This window comes from Accipiter gentilis, chromosome 8 (genome assembly GCF_929443795.1).
Source record: "Accipiter gentilis chromosome 8, bAccGen1.1, whole genome shotgun sequence".
In the NCBI taxonomy this organism is placed as follows: Eukaryota; Metazoa; Chordata; class Aves; order Accipitriformes; family Accipitridae; genus Astur; species Astur gentilis.
The window spans coordinates 22,560,723-22,582,630 of NC_064887.1; the positions used below are offsets into that span (position 1 = coordinate 22,560,723).

The 21,908-nt window shown below is 36.9% G+C and overlaps 1 protein-coding gene across 2 annotated transcripts; it reads right to left on the reverse strand.

Moving 5' to 3' along the window:
- Positions 1-1,411: 1,411 nt before the first annotated feature.
- UCHL5 (ubiquitin C-terminal hydrolase L5) lies at positions 1,412-21,766 on the reverse strand. Of its 2 annotated transcripts, XM_049807736.1 has the most exons (11): positions 21,397-21,766; positions 19,913-19,976; positions 17,988-18,093; positions 9,555-9,680; positions 9,407-9,468; positions 9,198-9,328; positions 7,561-7,624; positions 6,359-6,461; positions 5,788-5,901; positions 3,770-3,868; positions 1,412-1,895 (listed from the first exon to the last, which is right to left on the reverse strand). In XM_049807736.1, exons 1-11 carry the CDS (start codon positions 21,476-21,478, stop codon positions 1,851-1,853), a joined length of 996 nt encoding a protein of 331 aa, XP_049663693.1. In that variant the 5' UTR covers positions 21,479-21,766; the 3' UTR covers positions 1,412-1,850. The 2 variants fall into 2 exon arrangements, with proteins under 2 accessions (XP_049663693.1, XP_049663694.1); XM_049807737.1 differs by lacking the exons at positions 19,913-19,976; positions 21,397-21,766 and adding an exon at positions 13,724-13,807.
- Between the last annotated feature and the right edge of the window lie 142 nt (positions 21,767-21,908).

The window sequence follows — 21,908 nt, forward strand, 5'->3', positions numbered from 1 at the left end:
GTGTCATGAACTTTAAAGAAAACCAAGATAAGCTCATTTGCACTACTAAATGAGACAGCCAGTGAAGAATTATTTCTGTAGAAATTTTAGATGTTGCAATTCAAATGGAAGAGCTGCCAGGAACAGGTCATTTTCATGAAGAGATGCAAACAAGTATAAACACCTATTCCAAAGATGATAAACACACTGGCCTTGTAGAGCCTGCCAATTTTTATAAGTCTCCCTGTCTCCATTCACAGAGCAGAAGACTCTGTCACCAGTACCACAACCATCTGGATCCAATCTTTCCTCTAATACTTTGCTCTGCTCAGGGGTAACAAACTCTTCTGGTGCAAGTTCATTCTATCTGACTTTTCTGTGACTGAAATAAATTTTATCTGGAGTAATACATTGGGGGGAAAAAAAAACACCCAGGCATTTTTCTCTGAAGAAAACACTTAATGAGTCTAGTGGTATGTCTTACTTCTTTCTTCTCACCCTCTTAGACAAAAACCAGACTACTGCATTTTCATGTGTCCTGTCAATATATATATGCAACATATATGAAGCAGCAACAGATAACAGAATTTGTTTCATATTGGGGTTTAAAAAAGTTCTCTATATATAGTATATTCTTATCATACAAACCTACAAGACGAAGCCTACAAGACCAAAGGACCTCACAGTTCAGTGAAGTATGCCGATAGGCAAAGTAAGCCAAACAAACATCTTTTACTGGTTTTAAATGTCTTCCAAACAATCCAAGTTCCTTTGCTTGTTTTTCTTTCTATTTCTTGTCTCAATCTTTTAGGAAGAAGTTTTCTAAACCAATTTATATACACTATACAATAACAGTGTTTCAGTAACTCAAATACCATGTATTGTTACAATGGTCTGTTGCTATCCTTACCAGAACAATTTGCCTATTCATAGTTCACATATGAGCAGCGCTAAGAAGGTAGGACACCATGTGAGCTCCATTCCCCAGACATTCCCTTTGGTCCATGGAAGACAGTTCCAGCATCTTCCATTACAATGTTGTTATCAGTAAGAATCTTCCATAAATGTTTTTTCTTATATTAAATTACTTCCCGAGGTCAACTAAAAATCATTGTTTTAAAGACTTAAACTTAACATACTCTAGAATCGTAGTACCTTATACGCAAGAATATTAACTCCCCAAACAATAGCCTTCTTTCTAACCCAAATTTAGAACATGTATACTCGAAATCACAAGGCTGATGACCTCTAATACATATACTAATCATCTTATCCAACAATAAAATACCACAGAAGAAAGTTTGCCAAAATAAAAATGGGAATATTTATTATCTCTTCTACTAAAGCAATGCGGATCTTTTGAGATTATACATTGGTCTTTGCAAATGTTTCTACAGCTAAATTCATACTTTTCAATTTTGTAAAAAAATCAGACACATACTTCATAAAAACAAAGACGCAGGGTATGTCACTGAACAATTGGATAGTATTATAATTGTTAGTAGGTATGAGCAAAGAAAGCTCATGCTTATACTTAAACTCTGGCATTTGTATCATTACCCTACATTCAAGTGGGACAAAATGGGAACATTTTCCTTGCATATTTTTAGGTCGACTTACCAAGCTTTCAGAAATCAGATAGACTGTTAAATACTGAATTTGACCAAGAGAACCTAAACATTATTTAGCAGTACTACATGCACAAGATGCCCGGGAAGGAAGAAAATTAGACCCGTGCATACAGTACAAGACAAACTGTTACAATTGTCAAACGTGCGCTGGACAAAATTTAAAGTTTATGAAAAGTTTTATTTGTTGTCATGAAAACAGTTTCAGAAGCACATAATTGTATGTATTTTGCAAAGTCATCTTCACTTGGCCTCCTGAACTTTCTTGGCATTCTGTTTTTCTTTTGCCTAGAAAACAGAGGGAGATGACGTTAAGCTCTGATAAGACAAAGATCTTTTTGGAGCTCTGAATGACTACTCATTACATTTCTAAACGTTCAACAAAATATGCTGAGGAAAGAGGCATTTTAAATGTAAATTTAGACCCTTCAGAAGTGTCGTCCTACTATTTTACTAGGTTCATATATATAAGAAATTGTAAGATTAGGTAACTTCCATAAGGGAAAAGGACAGGTCAAAAACCCCACTATTTTTAAAACATAATCTAACCTTCATTTTTCATACCTCCATATTCTTTTCATTTAACATAGAAATAACTCTTCCTAATGAAAACATTTTATGTCACAAGAAAACACTGCATTCAGATATACTGATTTTCACAAATTAAACTCTGAAGCAACCAAGATCTTAGTTTTTTAGATCTTTCAAAAGAGCAGAGTGAAAAAAAACAACCCCACCACCAAACCCCACAAGAGCTCCTAGCAAGATATTTGCAAACAGATCTCATATAACTTGTATCAATTGACAGATAGTTCAAACTGCCAAGGAACTAGCATTTTCTTCCTTATGAGTTTAGTGAAAAAAAGATTAGGCAAGAAGAGGGGACAATTCAGATGCAATACTAGCCATCTTTCTGTCAAAACATTTATTCATTCTTAATCAGTCTGCTGCTTGTTACCACTTATTGAACAGAACTGGATCTAATTCAGTGATTTAGAATTAAGAACTGTTATCACCAGCTGCTTGGGTCCACTGGAAATTTACTTGTAAAAGAAGCTTGATGGTGTTATAAAGAACACCTATTAACAAGAAACTGGATTAAAACTCCTCAAGTTACCCGAAGAAGGAAAAGGTTAAAAACCAAATCCAAAAGTTAGTCTTATAAACTACTGGCCTGCAAACATACTTTCCTAAATAAATTCAGCTAAAGAATGTACTAATTAAATAATATTTAGCTCTTTTTTCATTATAATAATATAGAGACCCTTTTTCAGTGTGAGTTCAAATTTAGGGATACTGTCTATGGCACATTAGTAGATATGCAAGCCAGCACCAATCTTATTACAATTCAAGTATTTGACTAACTGTGCAATTTAGTAACCTTGCCAAAGTGACAGACACACTTTAATAATCTAGCCTTAATAAAAATCTTAATAGTAAATCAATATTAATAGCTAGACACCTTAAAAAGGAGAAAACAATGAGCCAGTAAATCAGTGTAAGAACACAGAAAATTAAGAGAATGAATTTCAAACCACCTAAAATTACCAGAACCTCTGTGCAAAGACTGCCATCTAATGTTGACAGCTAGATAACTCAACAAAACTAACTTAAAAGTCCAGGTCAGCAAACAGGATCAATCTTGTACATACATGTCTGCATATGTATAGATTTAAATAATCTTCACTTCAAAAAGAGATATCAAGATAGTATGAGGAACTCTAACATATACTAACTGGAGCTACACATCACAATTTTAATAGGACTTTCAATTTCCTGTGTAGAAAAGCCCAAACCACGTCTCTTGTATTGTAGTATCTTATGCCCTGTAATGTGATCATTTAGCTGATACTGAATTGCCTTTTCCTGTATCACCATTAGAAAAATTTGTTTAGCTTATCAAAGGGAAGATACAGTTTGCCTCTGCATAATAATGCAAAGTTGGTTGGTCCCACAGTCTCCAGTCTCCATTAGAATTGTGCCTCTTGAGAACTACAAGGGACTATCAGGTAAACTAGCAATATATCTGAATGTAGCAGTTTAAATAAATCCATGCCATTTATGCTTCCAAGATATTTGACTGCATTTTTAATTTTAGAGTAGAAGGTATGAAGACTTATACTAATATACTGTTTCTTAAAAGTCAGCTAAGAAATACTCACTTTTTCTACTAAGGGTATTAACTGTTGGTGCTCTGCTAGAGTCTTTAATAATTCCATAATGAAAGGCAGGTAGTTATGTTTTCTTCTAATATTTTCGATCTAAAAATAAATTAAAAGCATTAACAGAATTATTATATGGCTAAACAGGGATTTTTCCCATCCCTGTTGTCCACCCTCTCCCCAAAGACCTGGAGTTATTTTTAAATTTCAGCCAGTTAAAAATAAAGTTGAAGCAATAAAATTCTGAGCACATGGTGAGAAAGCATATGCCAGACGAATTTACTGCTTAAGGCACAAATTCTCCTTATTGTATTTTGTCATACTAGCTGAAAAATGCTCAATGATTAAGTAGTTTATATGGTTCAGCCACTGCTTTAACACTGGCAAGAACTGTTATCTAAACTATTAACTTTTTTTTCCTCAACTTAAATTGCAGTTCGACCTATGTATTTTCACAGTCCCCTGCGTAGTTGTGGCCTCAGCCTAGGCTGAAGAAACATTCTGTAATGCAAAAGCCCAACTATTTTTGTTACAGTAAACACTTTGCAGCTTCTACAATGGTTCAGTCCTTCAGAAAAGGAGATTGCTCTGTTTTTCAACTGAGAGGAATGACCTCCACAGACCCCAAGTAGATACCCTAACATAAAACAAAATGTGGACTTTTAAGCAGTTTCCACAATATTTCCACATACAATGAGAAACTTCAAGGGGTTTTGCCTCCCCCATTTAATTTGTTTGCTTACTCTCCTGCTTGGTAAAGCACATGCTTTGGTTGTTTGTTGTTTTTTTTTTTTATAGTTTCTTGAATTGCATCCTGACGTTGTGGAACAGCATGTAGTGACACTGCTTTAGAGACAGATAACAGTAACACTTCGCAACACATGTACTGTAGAAATATATTTGAAATTATCATTAGAATTATTGAAGTCTTCGTCTGTACCTTCTAGAAACCAATGAAAACATTTCTTTCATTTTTAGTGAAAGAACACAAAACCTAGTAAAAACATTTCTTCAATTTCTTTATCCTTTGATATATACAACTTTTATTTTAAAACTAATTTTTAATCTAGCCACTTTCTATACCCCCTCCAAAAATATGTTAAGGGATTAAAACACTAAATAAATAAATAGGTTACCCAGCTTTTTTTCCCCTCAAAACATTCCTTTAGAAGTATTTGGGAATTATCTAAAAGGTTGCAAGTGATGATCTCAGAGAAACTTTCCCATATTTCATTTTCATTAATACCATGTCATTTCAAAAAATAATACACTTTCAATGCACATACATGAAGTACTTATTTAGGAAAATAAAGAACATGCCAGTTGTGTCTTCACTGCTTCCCACAGAGGAAAAGACAGCAGGTAAACTGTAACAAAAGAATAATTCAAGTACCCTAGGAGAGCTTCTTCACTAAAAGCTATGTAAGTACCTATATGTCAGATTAGCGTATGTATGGGCAAACACAGAATGAATCTATACATGAAGTTCACAGAATCTCCCAATTAGCCTTCATTATCAACTGATGCATCAACATTCTTCATTACTGACAATGAGACCCTGAAGAGCTTATATGAACGCTAACACGTCAAAGTCCTTCTAGTAAAAACAAACAAAAAATCCTACTTAATAAGAGATCACTGGTACATACAGTAGTGTAACAAGCAACTCCAGCAAGCAAAGGCTGATCAGCCTTCTGAGGCACAGAGAGCAATTTCTTTGTAGGAGTTCTAGAACACGCTGTGCTTAAAAAATATTTTAAAGTGAGAAAGATACAAAGAAGTGGCAAAACAAAGGGAGCTACAGAGACCATTACAAACTGACTCATAAGTCTTATGCTAAAAGAAAGCAAACTAGTAACTAATCTGTAAATTCAGGAATACAACATGAATTTATGTAACATTATCTTCCTAGTATCCATCCAATTCCTTCAAATTGCAACAGCTTCCCATAAATATAAAAGCTAACATTTTCTTACAACTCTTCAAATAGTTTAATCAGAAAAGCAAAGGCTACATACCTTATATCTTTTTAATTTTTGGTTCTCTTCTTCAATTAACATCTGGTATTTTGCAACTTCTGATTGTATAGAACTTAACATATTACTACTCTGATCTGTATCCATAGGCTCCTCCTTCCACAAAACAGAAAAAGTTAAATGGACAATGTTAGTGCATTTTAATTCTTTTTTTCCAGTTAAAACAAGTCTTGTCTTAAGAGTATTTCTGTCACAGAAAGATTCAGTTTTGCTTACAGTTATAGGAACATTCAAGGAATTTCCACAGTTAGTTATAAGCAGATTAGCTCAGGTACTAGGAAAAGAATAGTTCCGCTACCACAGCAAATTAGTCAAGACAGCCTCAATGACACAGTCATACTGTACCGAGTGCTCAAATTAACTCACTCAGAACTAAGCAGAGCTGCATCAGTGCATTCACGCAGCACTGCATTGCGTGGGACAGATATGTAGTAATCCTTCCCTGCTTTTTTTAGGGATACTCCACTTGGAGCAAGGAAAGAAGGAACAATTAAGCAAAGACACAGAACTGATATCAAAGAACTACTCCAGTAACTTAAATACCATGACCTACCTCTGCAAGTTGCTGCTGTAATTCCGCAATCCTCTGCTCATATATCATCTTTCTGTCAGATACAATAGCCATCAAGTTAAACCTTATCTCACCTTCACTGTATCTAGATAAGGAACAAAGCAAAAACCAAAACCAACAAACAAACAATAAAATCCACTTTCAAAATTAACATGACAACCCAAAAACCTCCTCCACAATTTCACTATAAGGGAATGCATCTGTGGAAAAAAAAACATCTAAATGGATCTATTAAATTAAGTTGTGCTACAGATCCAATTTTGCCACAAAATAAAAATCAGACCTCAAATGAGCACTGTCCAATGTATAACTCCTAATAAACTCCTCTCCCAACATATTACTATTCCTGTTTGTGGTCATAAAAAAATAAATACTGAAACTGTCCAAAAAAGAAAACAAAACATGATATAGTTGACAACTCTTGCACAAGACTGCTGCACACAATAGTTTTTAATTTCTCATTACTGCTACTCGTTAGAAAACATTGCAGACTTCTTCATACAACATGAAAAGTACATTCAACAATTTGACTAGCAGGCCTTTCAGAGTTTAAATTCTCCAAATAAGATCTGGTAGTAATGTTTTGCTTATCAAAAAAAGTCTTCAAGTAAAAGACTTTGGAAATTATTTTCTAAAAATGGTATAAAATCAACTTTATTTCTAACATATTTGGGGCTAGAGCTAAGAAGCAAGAAAATTTCTATAGTATGTTTTTCTAGCTTAAATTTCTAAACCAAGCCACATACCTAAGGAAAACTTGTTCTCTGTAAATACCAGCTGTACGGATATTATTTGGTATTTTCAATTATAAGTGCATACCCAAACTTTATCCATGATAATGGCACCCTTAGTTTTCATTCACAAAGACCCATGTCTGTCTAGCAGAGTTCATAATCTTACTCTGCCTTTTTCAGAGTACTAGTAGGATCTCTCTTCACTACACAGATACCTACTTCAATTAATCATACAGGAACACAGCGTATTTGAGACTTATCTATCACCACATTTGGATCATGTTGGGCAATAGGTTCTGAAGTCACACAGTGATATGCACATAAAAATGATGCATAAGCGCCATTCCTTAGAAATTCAGTTGAAAGCCTTTAAATTGAAGGAAATTAAGAATAAGGATTTTTTTAAACATATAAAAGGTGCTATATTTTAAAAGAATCATGACCATTTACTTTTGTATACGTTTCTCTATGACGGGCCGTACAGCACTTATCCAGTCATCTTGATTGCATGCACCTAAAAAAACACAAAGAAAAAAATTAATCATCTTCGCAAAATTTATTGCAAATTCAAGATTTGTATACTTCAAGCTTATGCAGGAACTTCAGAGTAGGTAACAAGTTTTTTTCTTGCCAACTGCAGTCTCAAATTACTCAGGTGATTTTTTTTTTTAGTAGGTGGAAAACACATTTATTAATAACAATATTTAGATAATGTACTGGCCAAAGCAACAGAGCAAAACTAAATTTTGAGGGCATAAGCATCTGAAGTTTATTGATAACAAGAAACAACATGGGGGGGGAATTATGTAAGATTTTTATGACAAAGGAAATTAGTTGGTATGACAATATAAAAGTAGACAGCAAAAGAAAACAGTATGAATAGTTACAGTTGTTCCATTTAGACAAAATAAAGAGTTAACACTACGTAGATGCAATACAATGTTAAAAAGTCAGACACAAAAAATATAAAATTATTTATGATAGATAACTTGATTTTAAGATAAACAAGAGAATAGCTAAAGGTGATTCTGTAAGTTGATAATGACTCTCTTAACAATTTCAAGACCTTAAAGCAAATGAAGAGACTCATCATCTTATGACCATAAAACTTATGTTACTGCTAGGTCTGCAGACTGTGTGGTGTCTCTAGCCAGACTAAAGATGAAATTCAGTAGCAAGCCATTACTCATCCTAAAAAATAAATACAACTATCAAGAAAATTGTGAAAACACATACTGAGATTATATCAGATTCAAAAGAAAGTTGCAGACACATGATAGGCACTGTAAAGCTTTTCAAGACACAAGATGGCACACACCCCACAGGTTAAGAAAGATTACAAAGACACAAAACAGGAACAAGTCTTACAGACAATAAAACTATACTAAATTAGCTATTATTTTTTAAACCATTGGGATAATATTTGCTATCTAAGAAGAAATAGGGCAGTGTGTAAACACCAGCCACATAACATATAAAAAATGTATACATGCTCCTGCAAAAGAAACAAACAATAAAATAAATGGATAGTTTAAAATCAACCTTGAAAAAAATAGCTTTGAAAACATGACATGGGAATTGTCTTGGTTGACAATACCACAAAAAGGTAGATGTGGGGAAAAATACCAGCAAAAGGAATTGCACACTATCAGTAAGGAAAGCCAAAAACGCTACATAGTTTTACCAGGTTTTGTTAAGAGACAGCACAGAACAACAATGTATTTCCTCAGGTGAGGAGAACGAACATTCACAGGAAGTGGGTTATATAAATTTCTCTCTGGAAGCAAAACTATTAAGGTATTAGAATCCCACTGGTTTGCAAGGCCAGTTCATTTGAATGCTGAATGAAAGGAGAGAATCAGAAACGTGGAGGAAGCAGAAAGAAAACTGCTTTTTCAGACCGACAAAAAACCCCCACCAATATAAAAAACTACAAAGAAGTACTACCCTGAATACCACATTAAGAAAACTTTAAAGATATGCTTTATTTAATAACTAACTTGGTTTGATCCTATAACATACAACCAATTTTTTGCAATAAACTATTGTTAAAATGAACCATGTTCAGAAAAAATACAGAATGTTACCTAAATCAATTGGTCCTTCCCTTAGCCCATCTAGTTCGTATAGCCGTCCATTAACAGGAACATAGCTTACAAAGTGAAACGCATCTTCTTCTTTTGCTGAAGACTTTGCATCAAATTCAAACATCTGTTGTCTGCAAAGAAAATTTTAAAAAAATCTGAGATGAAAAAGAATTTGCTGAAATTCTGCCTAAATTTAAAACATATGTTACCTGGCAAAACTGTTGTGAACCTGCCGAATCACTTCCGAGTTACTTAGTGCTAAACCTTTCATCTGCAAGTAAGCAACAAAATTAAATTGTAAGCCAACCTACATATAGCACTATAATACTCAAAATACAGAAAATAGTAGGCACTTACCGCAGCATCAAAACTTTGTGAAAATTCTTTAAATTCTGACAAAGTCTCTCCTAGATGAATATCTTGATGAACACAATTTAATAGCACACTTACTATGGCTTGAGTAGCACAAGCATTATTAATTACCTAGAAAAAAGTGTTGAGAATTTGTTCAGTACTTATGATAAAAAATTAATTTAAGCTGGGCAACATTTTTCATTACACACACTTTCCATGCTGATTTACATTAGAGCTTCACTCTACAACAGGCAGCAAATCTAGTTCTGAGTAGCCACAGAAAACCTTTGCTGTAGGAGATTAACAAAATGAACACTGGATGGCTGTCATGTATGATTCATTGATAAAATCTCACCTCTACTTAGAAACTCTGTCATTCTACTGTCTCACCACCTTTCTGAGATGATTAATAAAGGACACAGAAGAAATACAGGAACCCTCTGATCTCGGTGGAAAAACAAATAAAGTACTATTCAAAGCAAGCTGCCCAAATTACATTATTATATAAGGTCTTAAAACCCCAAAAAAGTCAACTCTCCCAAAGAGAATGTCCTTCAAATAGTCAGAATTCCTACCAGGAGTAGGAGCTTGGAAAAATATTTGGGGCAATAAAGCACACTATGGAACCTAGAATTTTTATAAAAAGGTTGTGTTGAACAAAAAATTTCATATACCCTAGGGATAAACTAATAAAATTCAGATGTGTTCCAAGATGTAAAGATTTCTTTAAATGATGGTTTGCTGAATAAGCCATACAGAGTTTCAGATTTTTCACTTTTCTTAATATACAATATAACTATCCTTTTCAACCTAGCATTCAAGTTACTAGTTTGTGTGACACTGTTCCCCAAGTGTTAAATATTCCATTTTTAGAAAGTATAAACAAGCCTCTTTATGTAACAGCCATGTCTTTAATGTTGCTTTGTAATACCCAAACTACAGTATTTAAAGAGAGAGACTGCAAGTATTATTATATATATAATCTGAGATTTAATTAAAAGCACAGTAATCAAATGGTGTAAGGCCATAATACAAGAAAGACTTCATATTAGCAGTTTTTTCTTAGTGAGCTATAGGCTAGAAAAATAACGTATCTTCAGTCTATAAGACTATTTTGCAATTGAAAATGCTACTTAAACCTTAGGACTGGGAGAGAGGATGTTGATTTTGTATTTAAAAAATGAAAATTATTTCAGGGCTGTGAATGTGAAACCACTTCCAACAAGAAAGGAGAGAAGAAAAAAAAAAAGAAAAAACAACCAACCTATTTTAGAAAGCTAGTCCTTAACAAAGGAAAATCTGCTATATTAATACTATAAGCCACAGCATATATTCATTTTCTATACTTCAGGGTGTTCTCAGTTCAGATTATGTCTGTATTGTGCAGATGATAAATAATAAAGCACTTCTTATTTTAAGAAAAATACAATCTATTTGACTTCCTTGATTACAGTTTAAGTCAACTACATATGCAGAACAGATTACAGCAACTGAAACTCAAATTGCAGGTACTCAAGCTAAAGGCTAGCGTTCACACAATTACAAAATAAAGGACATAAAAGGAAAATCCATCAAAGGCAGTGAAATAATGAACAACAGCAGAAAAATTAAATCCCACAGACTACAAGAATGACGTAATTTGAGAGAATTAATACTATAACGTAAGAAAAGGAACCAAGAACTCAAGATTCTCTGAGGTATGACTAGAGAATGGTATCAGAGGCAGTTGTGAAAGTAGCACTAAGATGACAGTAGGAAGATCCTAAGCAGATTAGAGTAGGCTAACCTGAAGCAGTGGTTACAAATGTTGTAATTAAGCTGATGGAGAAAGGAGAAAAATGGTAGAGACACCTCTGGTGAAGAGCTATTAAAACAGCGCTATTACAATGAAGGCAGGGTCACTACAGCAAACTTCACTTGCTAAATGATAATACAGGACATTATAAGAAGAGAGAGCACTAAGTGCTAACTATTCTTACTGAAAAATCAAGATGGAATAATCAGTTGTTCTGGCAGACCGTTAACCCAATAATAGCTTCAAAAAAAAGGGAAGGGATGTTAAGAGAGATTTTGTGCCTAGAGGCAAGATCAACAGAGAAACTGTGTTGAACCAGCTGGATACAGGAGCTTTAAACAACAGCAAAAACAGAAGGAAAAATTAAACTTGGCAGGGAATTTGTGGTCTCATCAAATATTTGTCTTCCAGCATAAATATATTTTTGTATTCCAACTACAGTATGAGGAGTCTGTTTAAGTATATAAGGACCAAACTAAACAATCTTGCCTTACTGCTAGAGAACAATATGCAACAAATGTAGATCTTAGACCAGTGCCCCGCAGCTGTTGAAATGGAAATACATTATAGAACTAGAAATACTTTTCAGCAAGTGAGAGGCAGGAGGTAAGGAAAAGGCAGCAAAAATAAGTCCTGTAGCAGAGGAGTAAAAGCAAGTGCAGCTGATACGCATAAAAAGAGTGTGTTCCTGGACCTAGATGACATGACAGAACTACCAAGATGGAAAAAAGAGGTACCTAGCTAGTGATAGTTCATGGGCACGGTGAAGAGCAGAGAGTAAGGAGGTGGTGATTGCAGTACCAAATGTAGATGAGTGCAAGGTTTGTCACACAGCCACTTCAGCACTGCTATACACACACACAAGCTGTCAAGTCCTTCGAGAAAGAAATTGGTCAGGATACCCATCTACCCTAATTTCCAATATTATCTCTTACTTAAGGTGTCTCAGCATTGGCAGAAAACATTTCCTGCATTTAGATACCATGACAATATATGCAGGTTGTCCCAGAAAGATTTTTATTTTGACTTGAGGAAACTTAAGAGGATTTTCTATATTTGTCCAGAAATACCAACATTTGCCTGTATATTGCTGCCCAGGAAGTCCTGGTAAGATATTTGATTGATCAATATTCAAGACTCCAACTTAAAGCAGATACCCATATTTGAAGGACTTTGCTAGCAATGCTACAAGGTGTATTTAATATTTGAAAGAAAATTATATATATACACAGACATATATGCACATTAGTAAGATGATTTCAAAAAACCTGAGAAGATTGCCATATCACCAAGTGAAGCTTAGCTTAAAACAAAGGAACCACTTCAATAGGCTACTCTGGTACACTCCAAAATTAAGGTGCATAGCTTCATAAGCATGCACCTTTCCCTAAGGATCCAATCCAAGTTTCTGGATCAACTTAAGGCTGAAGCACTTCAAGCTCTTGACTCTTGAATCGGATAGATTATTTATTTTGTTTTTCAAAAAGCTGTGGATAACACTGTGCTGCAACTGGTATTATAATCAGCAAATCTCTGGGGTTCACTCACTAAGCATCCCAATGTTACAAATCAGTTGGCTTCACAAAGCTCAACATGAAAAATTAAGCATTAGGACAAAGTTCCAAAACTTATTCTTGTTTAAAAACTCTATCTAATTTTATTAATTTATTTCTACTCTTTTGGAATAAAGATATAATCTTCCTGTAGTTATATTCAATTACTGATAATCTCTTTCTGACTTCTACTACAAGTGTTTCAAGTTCACTTTACTTCTTGTAAGTCATTAGCCCAAGTTTAGCTTTAACAAGGATATCTGGTCTATTTTAATGTTACCAAACCTGAAAATGTCAAAAATGTTGAGTTTGAAATCAACTGAAGTATTGGAAATGTTGAAAAAACAAAATACTTATAGTGTGCTTCCATTAGTGGCACAAAGATAACTAAACATCAATGTTTTGTTATTAACAGTATCATTTAGAAGATCCTCCTTCTGAAGGTATACAGATTTTATTCCCAATTAATGAAGTTAATGTTTTATTATCACAATTGTAATGTTCTATCATCACAATGAAGCATAAAATGGCATAAAACAAAGGTATGATACCAACACTTCAGTAATAAAACCTGAAGAAGTTACTAAACTAAAAAATTTTAATATGTAAGTCTGCAACAATGGCATTCTTTTTGTCAAGAGACACTTCCATTTCTGCAGTGATCAGCCAGATACAGCTATTCAAAACAGTACTGAAGATAGCTGAATACATTGAGTGTTACAATTGTGTAGCCATCGTGTGTAAAAATAACAGCAAGGGCCTACTTAAGCAACACAGAAATCAGGAAATTCAGAGTTAAGGCTGAAATTGTATCCTTAACTCACCTCATTGTGCCTAGGTATCCTAGCTCATAGGGTATGTAAGATCATCCAGAGTTCTGTGGCCTCAAACAGAGGACTAAATCATACCTAGGCATAACAGGGAGGCCAAATTTAACATGAGTGCACATAGAAGTGACCATTAAAAAAATAAATCCTTTAATATGCATGCATATTAGACTTTAAAATTCAACCCCCCAACATACTTGTGATTTAACTTTGAACAAGATCTTGTTGTCATCTGGAATTCAACTACAACATCACTATGGAAGTGGGTATGAATAAAACGTGAGCATCACAAACTTTTTATCAAAATTGTGTTTCCTTGCAATTTTAAAGATGTTTTGCTGCACAGTTTGAGAGCTGTAGCCTTTTACATCTAACTAAAGTTCCCTCCCCCCAAAATGAAACAATTTTTAAGATGGAACATTTAATTAAAATTGAACAGAAACAGAGCCATGCTGTAACAGCATAATTTATTTCCCATATGGGATAGTTAACTGTCTTCCTAGTAGCTGTTATGGTGCTATGTTTTGAGTTCAGTATGCGAAGAATGTTGGTAACACTGATGTTTTCAGTTGTTGCCACGTAGTGTTTAGTCTAAGTCAAGGATTTTTCAGCTTCTCATGCCCAGCCAGCGAGAAACCTGGAGGGGCACAAGAAATTGGCACAGGACACAGCCAGGGCACCTGACCCAAACTGGACAACAGGGTATTCCATACCATGTGACGTCCCATCTAGTATAGAAACTGGGAAGTGGGCACGGGGAATCGCTGCTCGTGGGACTAGCTGGGTGTCAGTCGGCGGGTGGTGAGCAATTGTACTGCGCATCATTTGTACATTCCAATCCTTTCATTATTGTTGTTGTCATTTTATTAGTGTTATCATTATTAGTTTCTTCTTTTCTGTTCTATTAAACCGTTCTTATCTCAACCCACGAGTTTTACTTCTTTTCCTGATTTTCTCCCCCATCCCACTGGGTGGGGGGGAGTAAGTGAGCAGCTGCGTGGTGCTTAGTTGCTGGCTGGGGTTAAACCACAACACCATACTATATTTGTGTTACACATTAAGAGTTATTTAGTCTTGCTCATACAGGATTCAGAATGACACTTAAAAACTTCTCTGCAGTAAACCCGATTGTACCAGATCTCTTTAGATGGTAACATTTAAAAGAAAATGTATGGGAAAGGAAAGCAAGCCAAAGACTCTTGAGATTTTTAGGGCTCCAGTGTCATGTCAGTTTTAAAGATACAGATCAACAGACCAATAATCTTAGATGTCATAAAAAATTTGCTAACCCAGAAAACAAATTTGTATTTCTTCTAGGTTTCTAGTCTACAAATGAACATATGGTTATTTTACTTATCGCTTTTGTAATTAAGAAAAAAGTCTTGACACCTGGAAAAGATTATTGAAAGATAACAAAACCCCATCCTCAAAGCCACCATAAAAATGGACTTAAAACTTGCATAGAGAAAAAACAAAAGGCACATGAGCCCAGTTGTATGATAGCTGGGAGGAGTTGCTATTTTACAATAGCAATTTTTAATATTAATGATTGTCTTCCCTTGTGCTCCTGGGTGACTCGGAAGGATTCACAGACTGCAGTTTCAAGAAACGCAACCACCTCAGCACTACTACAAAGAAACTCCTGTTCTCTCTCACTTACCTTTTACCAGCTTTGGCCTGTATAGACTCACTGAACAAATACATCTCATAATGTGTCAGGAGACCAGCCCAGAAAATACACATAGAGAATCTACAGAAAACTCCTGGCTGATGAGCTGCACTGGCTCATGGAAGTTCAATGAGCAGCTGAGCCATCGCAAGAGAGGAACAGAAGTATGAAGTCAAAAGGAGACAGATTGGGAGGACCAAGACATCCTCCTCTCATCATCATCAAATCATCAGATCAGCCATTTTCTTGAGAAAACACTATCAGTCCTCAAAACATAGCTTGTGAAGTTGGATCTCCAACTAAGGTTGATCTCCTCCAATGTGAAAGTCACCAGAGCTAAACTGGTATTACAAATCCCCCCAAAACATCAAAACCAGTTTTCTTGAGCTTATCTATTGACTTTTAATTTTAATTTCTTTGGGACTATTTCACTAGTTTTTCAGTCACAATACTTCAGTCCAGGCAAAACTGAACTGACATGAAACACAAGCATAAATGAATACAAGAAATGTTTTGATTTTGCTAAGCCACTGCACTTGACTAACAGACAATACTAAAACACAAAGAAGATATTCTAATTTTAAACTCTTTAAAAGTTACTTTTGAAACATATATTCCATGCCATCAAGTGGCATAACTAGGTACTACTATTTTAAAATAGTGAACACTTCTAGAAAATGCTTTCCATGCTGAAATTAATGAATTCTTAGAGTCACTTCAGCACACCTTCCTTAAAGGCAGCAGGTGAAGGAGGGGGAAGACTACGAAGTTCCTACACCTCTACAAGGAGGTTTCAGGCTTAAGAAAACAGTAAAATATAAATGCTTCAAAGAAAACTACAAAATAAAGATGACTTTTCATTGTTAACCTTTAATTTTCTCATTTTATTAGCAAGTCTAACATTATCCAAATTTTCTGATGTACCTTCTGCAATCCCAACTTAAAGCTCAACAAAGCTCCTCTTGGCTACTTACTTTTAAACAGTGTCATGCTTCAAAAAGGGAAGTGGGGAGTGGAGGGAAAAAAAAAAAGCAAAAGTAGTAGAGCAAGCAGACAAATGCTCTGAAACTTTTAAGCATCCAAAAGAACAGCAATTCTGGGAGAACCTCATCTACTCACATGAAAAAAGAAAGATGAAATCCCTTTAGTAAGGGTAAATCTGCCTTCATCTTATAAAAAACCTCTCTAGATTCCTATCAGGATAGTTTCCTCCTGCCACACAACTACCCTTTAAGAGTTATATCAAGGATTTTCCCCGAGGTTCTTTTGCATCAAGGCTATTCTGTAGCCACAGCCTACTGATCACTAACAGTATGATTGATTAAGTAGAAATCACAACCTAAACCAGTGTCTATCAGCCCTATCAAACTATAAAGACATTTGGCAAACTACTGCTGATCAATGTACCATGAAAATGGTGGACACTGCTTGGCAGGACTCAAGAGCTGCAGAAGGGGAAGAATGAAGAAAACAGTATTAAAAAAGACCAAGAAATAAAGTAATCTACAATAGCAGGAAACAGCAGGGTGATTATAAAAGAAACAAATTAAAGATTATTTTTTGCAAAACAGAAGCGCATGTACAGTGTAGCCGGGAGAGCTATAGATACACCTAATGTTTCCGTTGTTTTCCATATTTCTAGCTAGAAGTGTGTGGAGACTTCTTTATATCCTGAAATTTACATATAAAACACTTCTGCATTTGTGGGGGGAAAAAAAAAAACCCAAACCAACAAAAAAAATCCAAAACACAAAACCAACAACCAGTCTGTGTGTCAGTCTTCATAGAAAGCCTAATAATTTGCCCTTTGAGATAAATGCTTTGTATTTAATACATGTAGGGTTACACTTCTTGTTTGGACTGTTACATTTATCGCTGTTTGAGAAGCAGGTCTTGAAAAAGAGCTAAAAACATTTATTAAACACTCCTACTTTCATTCTGGTTACTTTCTCTTGCTTGGAAACAATATGCACAGCAGCCTGCCAAAGCAAAGCTAACACGAAATTTCAGTACTATTCACTATTTAATAAAACACAACAGATTACATAATCAAAACCAATTTTTCCTGTAATTTCTCATTTAAACTCACCTTTCCGATTTAAATACTTAAAACTTCCATGCCAAAACAGTCTGCAAATTCTTAAAGGAAAGTATTATCCTAGAGTTATACTGCCCTGGCTGCAAAGCATTTGAGAAACACAAGAAATAAAAACCATACCAAACCAAACATTTCTTCCTAGAATTTGTTGAAAGTGGTTTCAATAAAATAATTTGTTCATTCTGCTGAGAACATTTACCACGTAATTATTGCACAGACGAGTGAGTCACTCTTATAGGAGAGGGCTGACAAATAAGTAAAAGCTTCACTCTTCTATACCTGATGATATTTTTGTCTGACTTGACAGATCAAACTGATTGCTTTGTTAATCATCTTTTAATACACAGTTCCTACTCTCACAGAATTTGTTGAAGTCATTTAATCTTGTAAAATGTTAATTTTTTGTGTGCATACTAACAAAAATATAGTTTATTTTTCAGTACTAAAAGCTATGTTTCATGACATATCTAAGAAAAATACTGAACTTGCCTTACCTGTTTAGCAAAAAATATTGTATCCAGTCTGGAATCCTGGACAACAGAACCTGCTGGTTCCTCTCCAGGCTGCCACTTGAAGAGGAAAATCAGCCCATGTACTGGCCTAAAAAATAAAATTGATAGGGGGGGGGGGGGGGGGGGGGGAAAATCACTTGTACTGATGAAAAATATCAAAGCCAGGAATCTCTACTATAATTTAACTGTATGCTGGTACAGTAATACTGTTAATTATTTCTTTCTAAACATAAGGAATTTGAACTGAAATTTTCAGATATGGTATTTAATTAGGCAGAACATACCTCAGGCTTCTTACCATATATGCTAAACAATCCCAATCTGAATTAGCATTTAGTCAGTAATTTTCAAAAGTCAGGACCAGTTTTCCTGGTTACTGTAACTATTACAGTTGTGCAACACTCATCTGAATTTTGTTAGTAATAAATCGCTATCAAAACATTTGTCAATCATACAAGAACTAGAACTAAAGTTTTGGTAATCGTTTTAGGCATAAAAGAAATGTTCAAAAAAGAGTTCTCACGAAACTTCATGCTTTGAGTTATCTCTCTGTGAAGTAAGAGAAATACAGTTTTCTCTTCTACTAAAATTGTGTCTTGCTTTTCAGACTGCATGTCTTGCACAGTAAACACCTTTTACTGCATGTTGCACTGTATTTAGTATTCCCATAAAAAAAATTATTAGTAAAGGAAACAATTCTTACAAAATCTACAGCTACATTAAAGCAAAGCCTTATTCATCATATCAACCTTTATTTAGGGTCATTGCCACAGAGATGCCATAAAAGGTTTATCTACAAAAGGTAAACATAGTACTGTACTGCATAAGAAACTTTTCCTAAGCTCTGGCCAGAAGTCCGAGACGTCTTTTTAAACAGTGGGTCCACTGAGGGAATTTGAAAAATGCTACATGTTATTATATTCCTTAACTCCTAGTGTTTAAGTTCTCTATGTGTGCATGGGAAGGAAGCAAGCTGGTCATCACTCAAGACTAGAAAGATATACATCTGACAGCACAAGCAAGCAAAGCTGTTACTTTATGAACAAAACAGGTAATGTTCTGATGAAGTATCATACGAAGTATATAGTGCAGGCAGCAAATAAACCACTTCTCAAGTAACATTTCTGCCATTCAGGTGTCAACTGTCAAGTATCTTCAGTCAGACAAAAATTCTAAAACAACATCTTCTGTACCAATTGCTACATCTTCTGAAAGATTAATTATACAAGTCTGGATATCTGCACAGAAATAGAATATCATCTGGGTTAGATGACATTTTCCTTTTAAAATCTTGTATGTGAATATGGATAACAACGCATCACAGACAAAACGGTAAAAGACTAATATCGCCTAATGAGGGCGGGACTGTTCCACACAGTATCAGTCATTGTCAGTTGTAACAAGATTGTTTGCCTTCACATACATGTGGAAGTGGTTCTGCAGGAAAAACGAGTTATAAAAGCTACAACAGTACAAAGTTACAAAAGTACAGTAAGTTAATTTATTTAAGGCAACAGATGCAATTTCATGTTATGTGAGGAAGAAGGGAGATAAAGCAAGGAGCAGAAGTTTGTCAAAGAATTTATCAAAGGATATAATGCAAGCCAGTGAAAAAAAATCACTAGAAATCTATTTTCACATTCTAGCTGCTATTAGCATCTCTTTCCAAAACCAGAAAAGCTAGATTAAGTACCAAGGCATTAATAAAAAGTAATTTAATTGCCAGGTGTTCAATTAAATCAAAATCCTAATGAACTTCTGTAGAAACTGAAAACAAAACAAACCAACCAACCAAAGAAAGCAAACAAAAAACTACCCCCAAAAAGCCACCTGAGTTTAGTACACATTCTTTCAGTGACTTCAGACAAATGTGAATAAAAACCGTGCAGATTAGGAAAGTGCCTTACTTCAATTTTTCAAAGTTCTCTGGTTCCAAACTCCATATTTCTTCAACTTGTGCTCCTCTACAACCTGAAACAAGGAAAGATACAGGTTTCTTCAACTACCCATCTAAAAGGGACGCAGCCAGTAAACACAGACACATGAAAGAACTATGGTAACTTTTACAACTTGTATGCCGAGGTTATGGAAAAGTTCATTCACAGGCTTTAACGCACCTTCACTACAAACACAAACAAGATAAGTCAAGAGAAATTATTTCAGGAAGTTCTCCTGTGTATGGTGATGTTGTTTTTATAACAGAGATGCATTTAAAAAAGAAACAGAGGAGATTAACATATCTTTCATCACCTCATGTCCTTTACTGTTTTTAAAGACATTGTCAGCTAGTCCAAAGCAGAACTTAAAACACCTAGCTCCAGAGAAGGACCCATATTAGTAGACTGAAAATACCTTAAACAATACACTCAAGCAAGACGTTTGCCTAAGAGCCACAAAACTTCAAATACTTAGTACGTGGAAGATTAAAGTATTAGTTCAATAGAAACACAAAAGGAGAAGCATGCCTGGTCTTCACTTCTGGGAAAAAATCGTGACAGAAATTATAAATCAATATAACCTAGCATAAAATCATTTTGCTTCTTTGGCCAAAATCCTGTGCAGACTTCTCTGTTGTTATAACCATACGAACACAGTAGTGCTGAAAATATTAAATGCAACTCAACATAAAATTTAATATTCTAAAAGCCAAAGCAGCCACTTCAGGCTACCCTGCCTACTGCCAAGCACTACAGTTCAGCGTGCTCACAGCCCCTTCCCGTCTGTAACGTCCTCTCTCCTGGAGGCTTTGTAACCGAGTCAGCTGGCACACGACCCAAAAACGTATCTAGCCCTCTGCAAGCGCTGGCATTCTCCCCTACGCGGCATGCACTTATCAAGCTCTCCGGCAGAAGGTACACGTGCCCTTGCTGATAGGACGGGCTCCCCTGCACTGCCCGCCCTGCCGCTATGCACCCACCGCCCTGAAACCGGGATCACCCCGGGCCGGGGCGGGGCCCTCACAGCTCCCCTCCGCCGAGAGGCCGGCCGCTGCCCGCGGTGCATACGTGCGGGTTGCTGGGAAGTACGGCACTACCAGGGCGGCCCGAGGCCGGGATAGCCACGCAAAGGTCACGAGAAGCGCATTCATTCCCACTCGCGTCCGCTTACCGCCACGCTGCCAGCTTCCACAGCAGCACCTTTCGCGGCACTCCCGCACCCCTGCGGCAGCGCTCGCTCCGCTGGCGTCGGCTGGCGCGGCGCGCCGGGCCTCGGCCCGAGCCTCCCCTCCGCCAAGCCCCATGTCCCCTTCCCCGCCCAGCCCGCGCTCAGCCCGCCGGGGCCCGGGGTCCCACGCCCTAGGCCGGGAAACCGGGCAGCGCCCCGCGGACGCGGCGGGCGGGCCGGTCTTGCACCCACGCGGGAACAGCCGCGGCCACCGCTTCTCCCTCACCGAACCCCTTGATGAGCTCCGTGAAGACGCCCGGGTCGCTCTCCATGAGGCACCACTCGCCGGCGCTGCTGCCTCCCGACATGATGGCGGCGGCGGCCCGCGCGCTCCCTCAGGATCGGCGCCGCCGCCGGCCGGTTAAGCCGCGAGGCCGAGGCACGCCGCTCCCTTCCCGGCAGGCCCCGCGGTCCGCGCAGCGCCTGTCATCTCTATGGTGAGGCGGGGCGGGAGCAGGAAACGGCGGCTGGGACTGGATCCGGGGCAGCCGCCGCTGCTAGCGGCGGCACAGCCTAGGCCGCAGAGGGGCCGCGCCCCAGCCCTGCGGCTCCGCTGCCGTGGCGGTGGAGGGGCGGCGGGTGCAGGAGACCCCCTGCACCGCAGCAGGAAGCTGTTCCGGCTGAGCGGTGCGGCTCCATCCGGGCACTGGGGTGCAGCCCCATCCGGGTCCCGGCCATGCTGTCAGGGCGCCGGCGGGGCGGGGCTGGGCTGCGGAAGACGCGGAGCCTCTGGCGGCC

What these genes read in the sequence shown, in the direction of transcription:
- UCHL5 (XM_049807736.1), bottom strand. Translation starts at nt 21,478, where the DNA reads ATGTCGGGAGGCAGCAGCGCCGGCGAGTGGTGCCTCATGGAGAGCGAC. An exon ending in GAGAACTTTGAAAAATTGAA is followed by an intron (nt 18,094 to 19,912) that starts GTAAGGCACTTT and finishes TTTATTTTTTAG; the next exon opens with GCCAGTACATGGGCTGATTT. An exon ending in TACAGCAGCAACTTGCAGAG is followed by an intron (nt 5,902 to 6,358) that starts GTAGGTCATGGT and finishes GTTTTGTGGAAG; the next exon opens with GAGGAGCCTATGGATACAGA.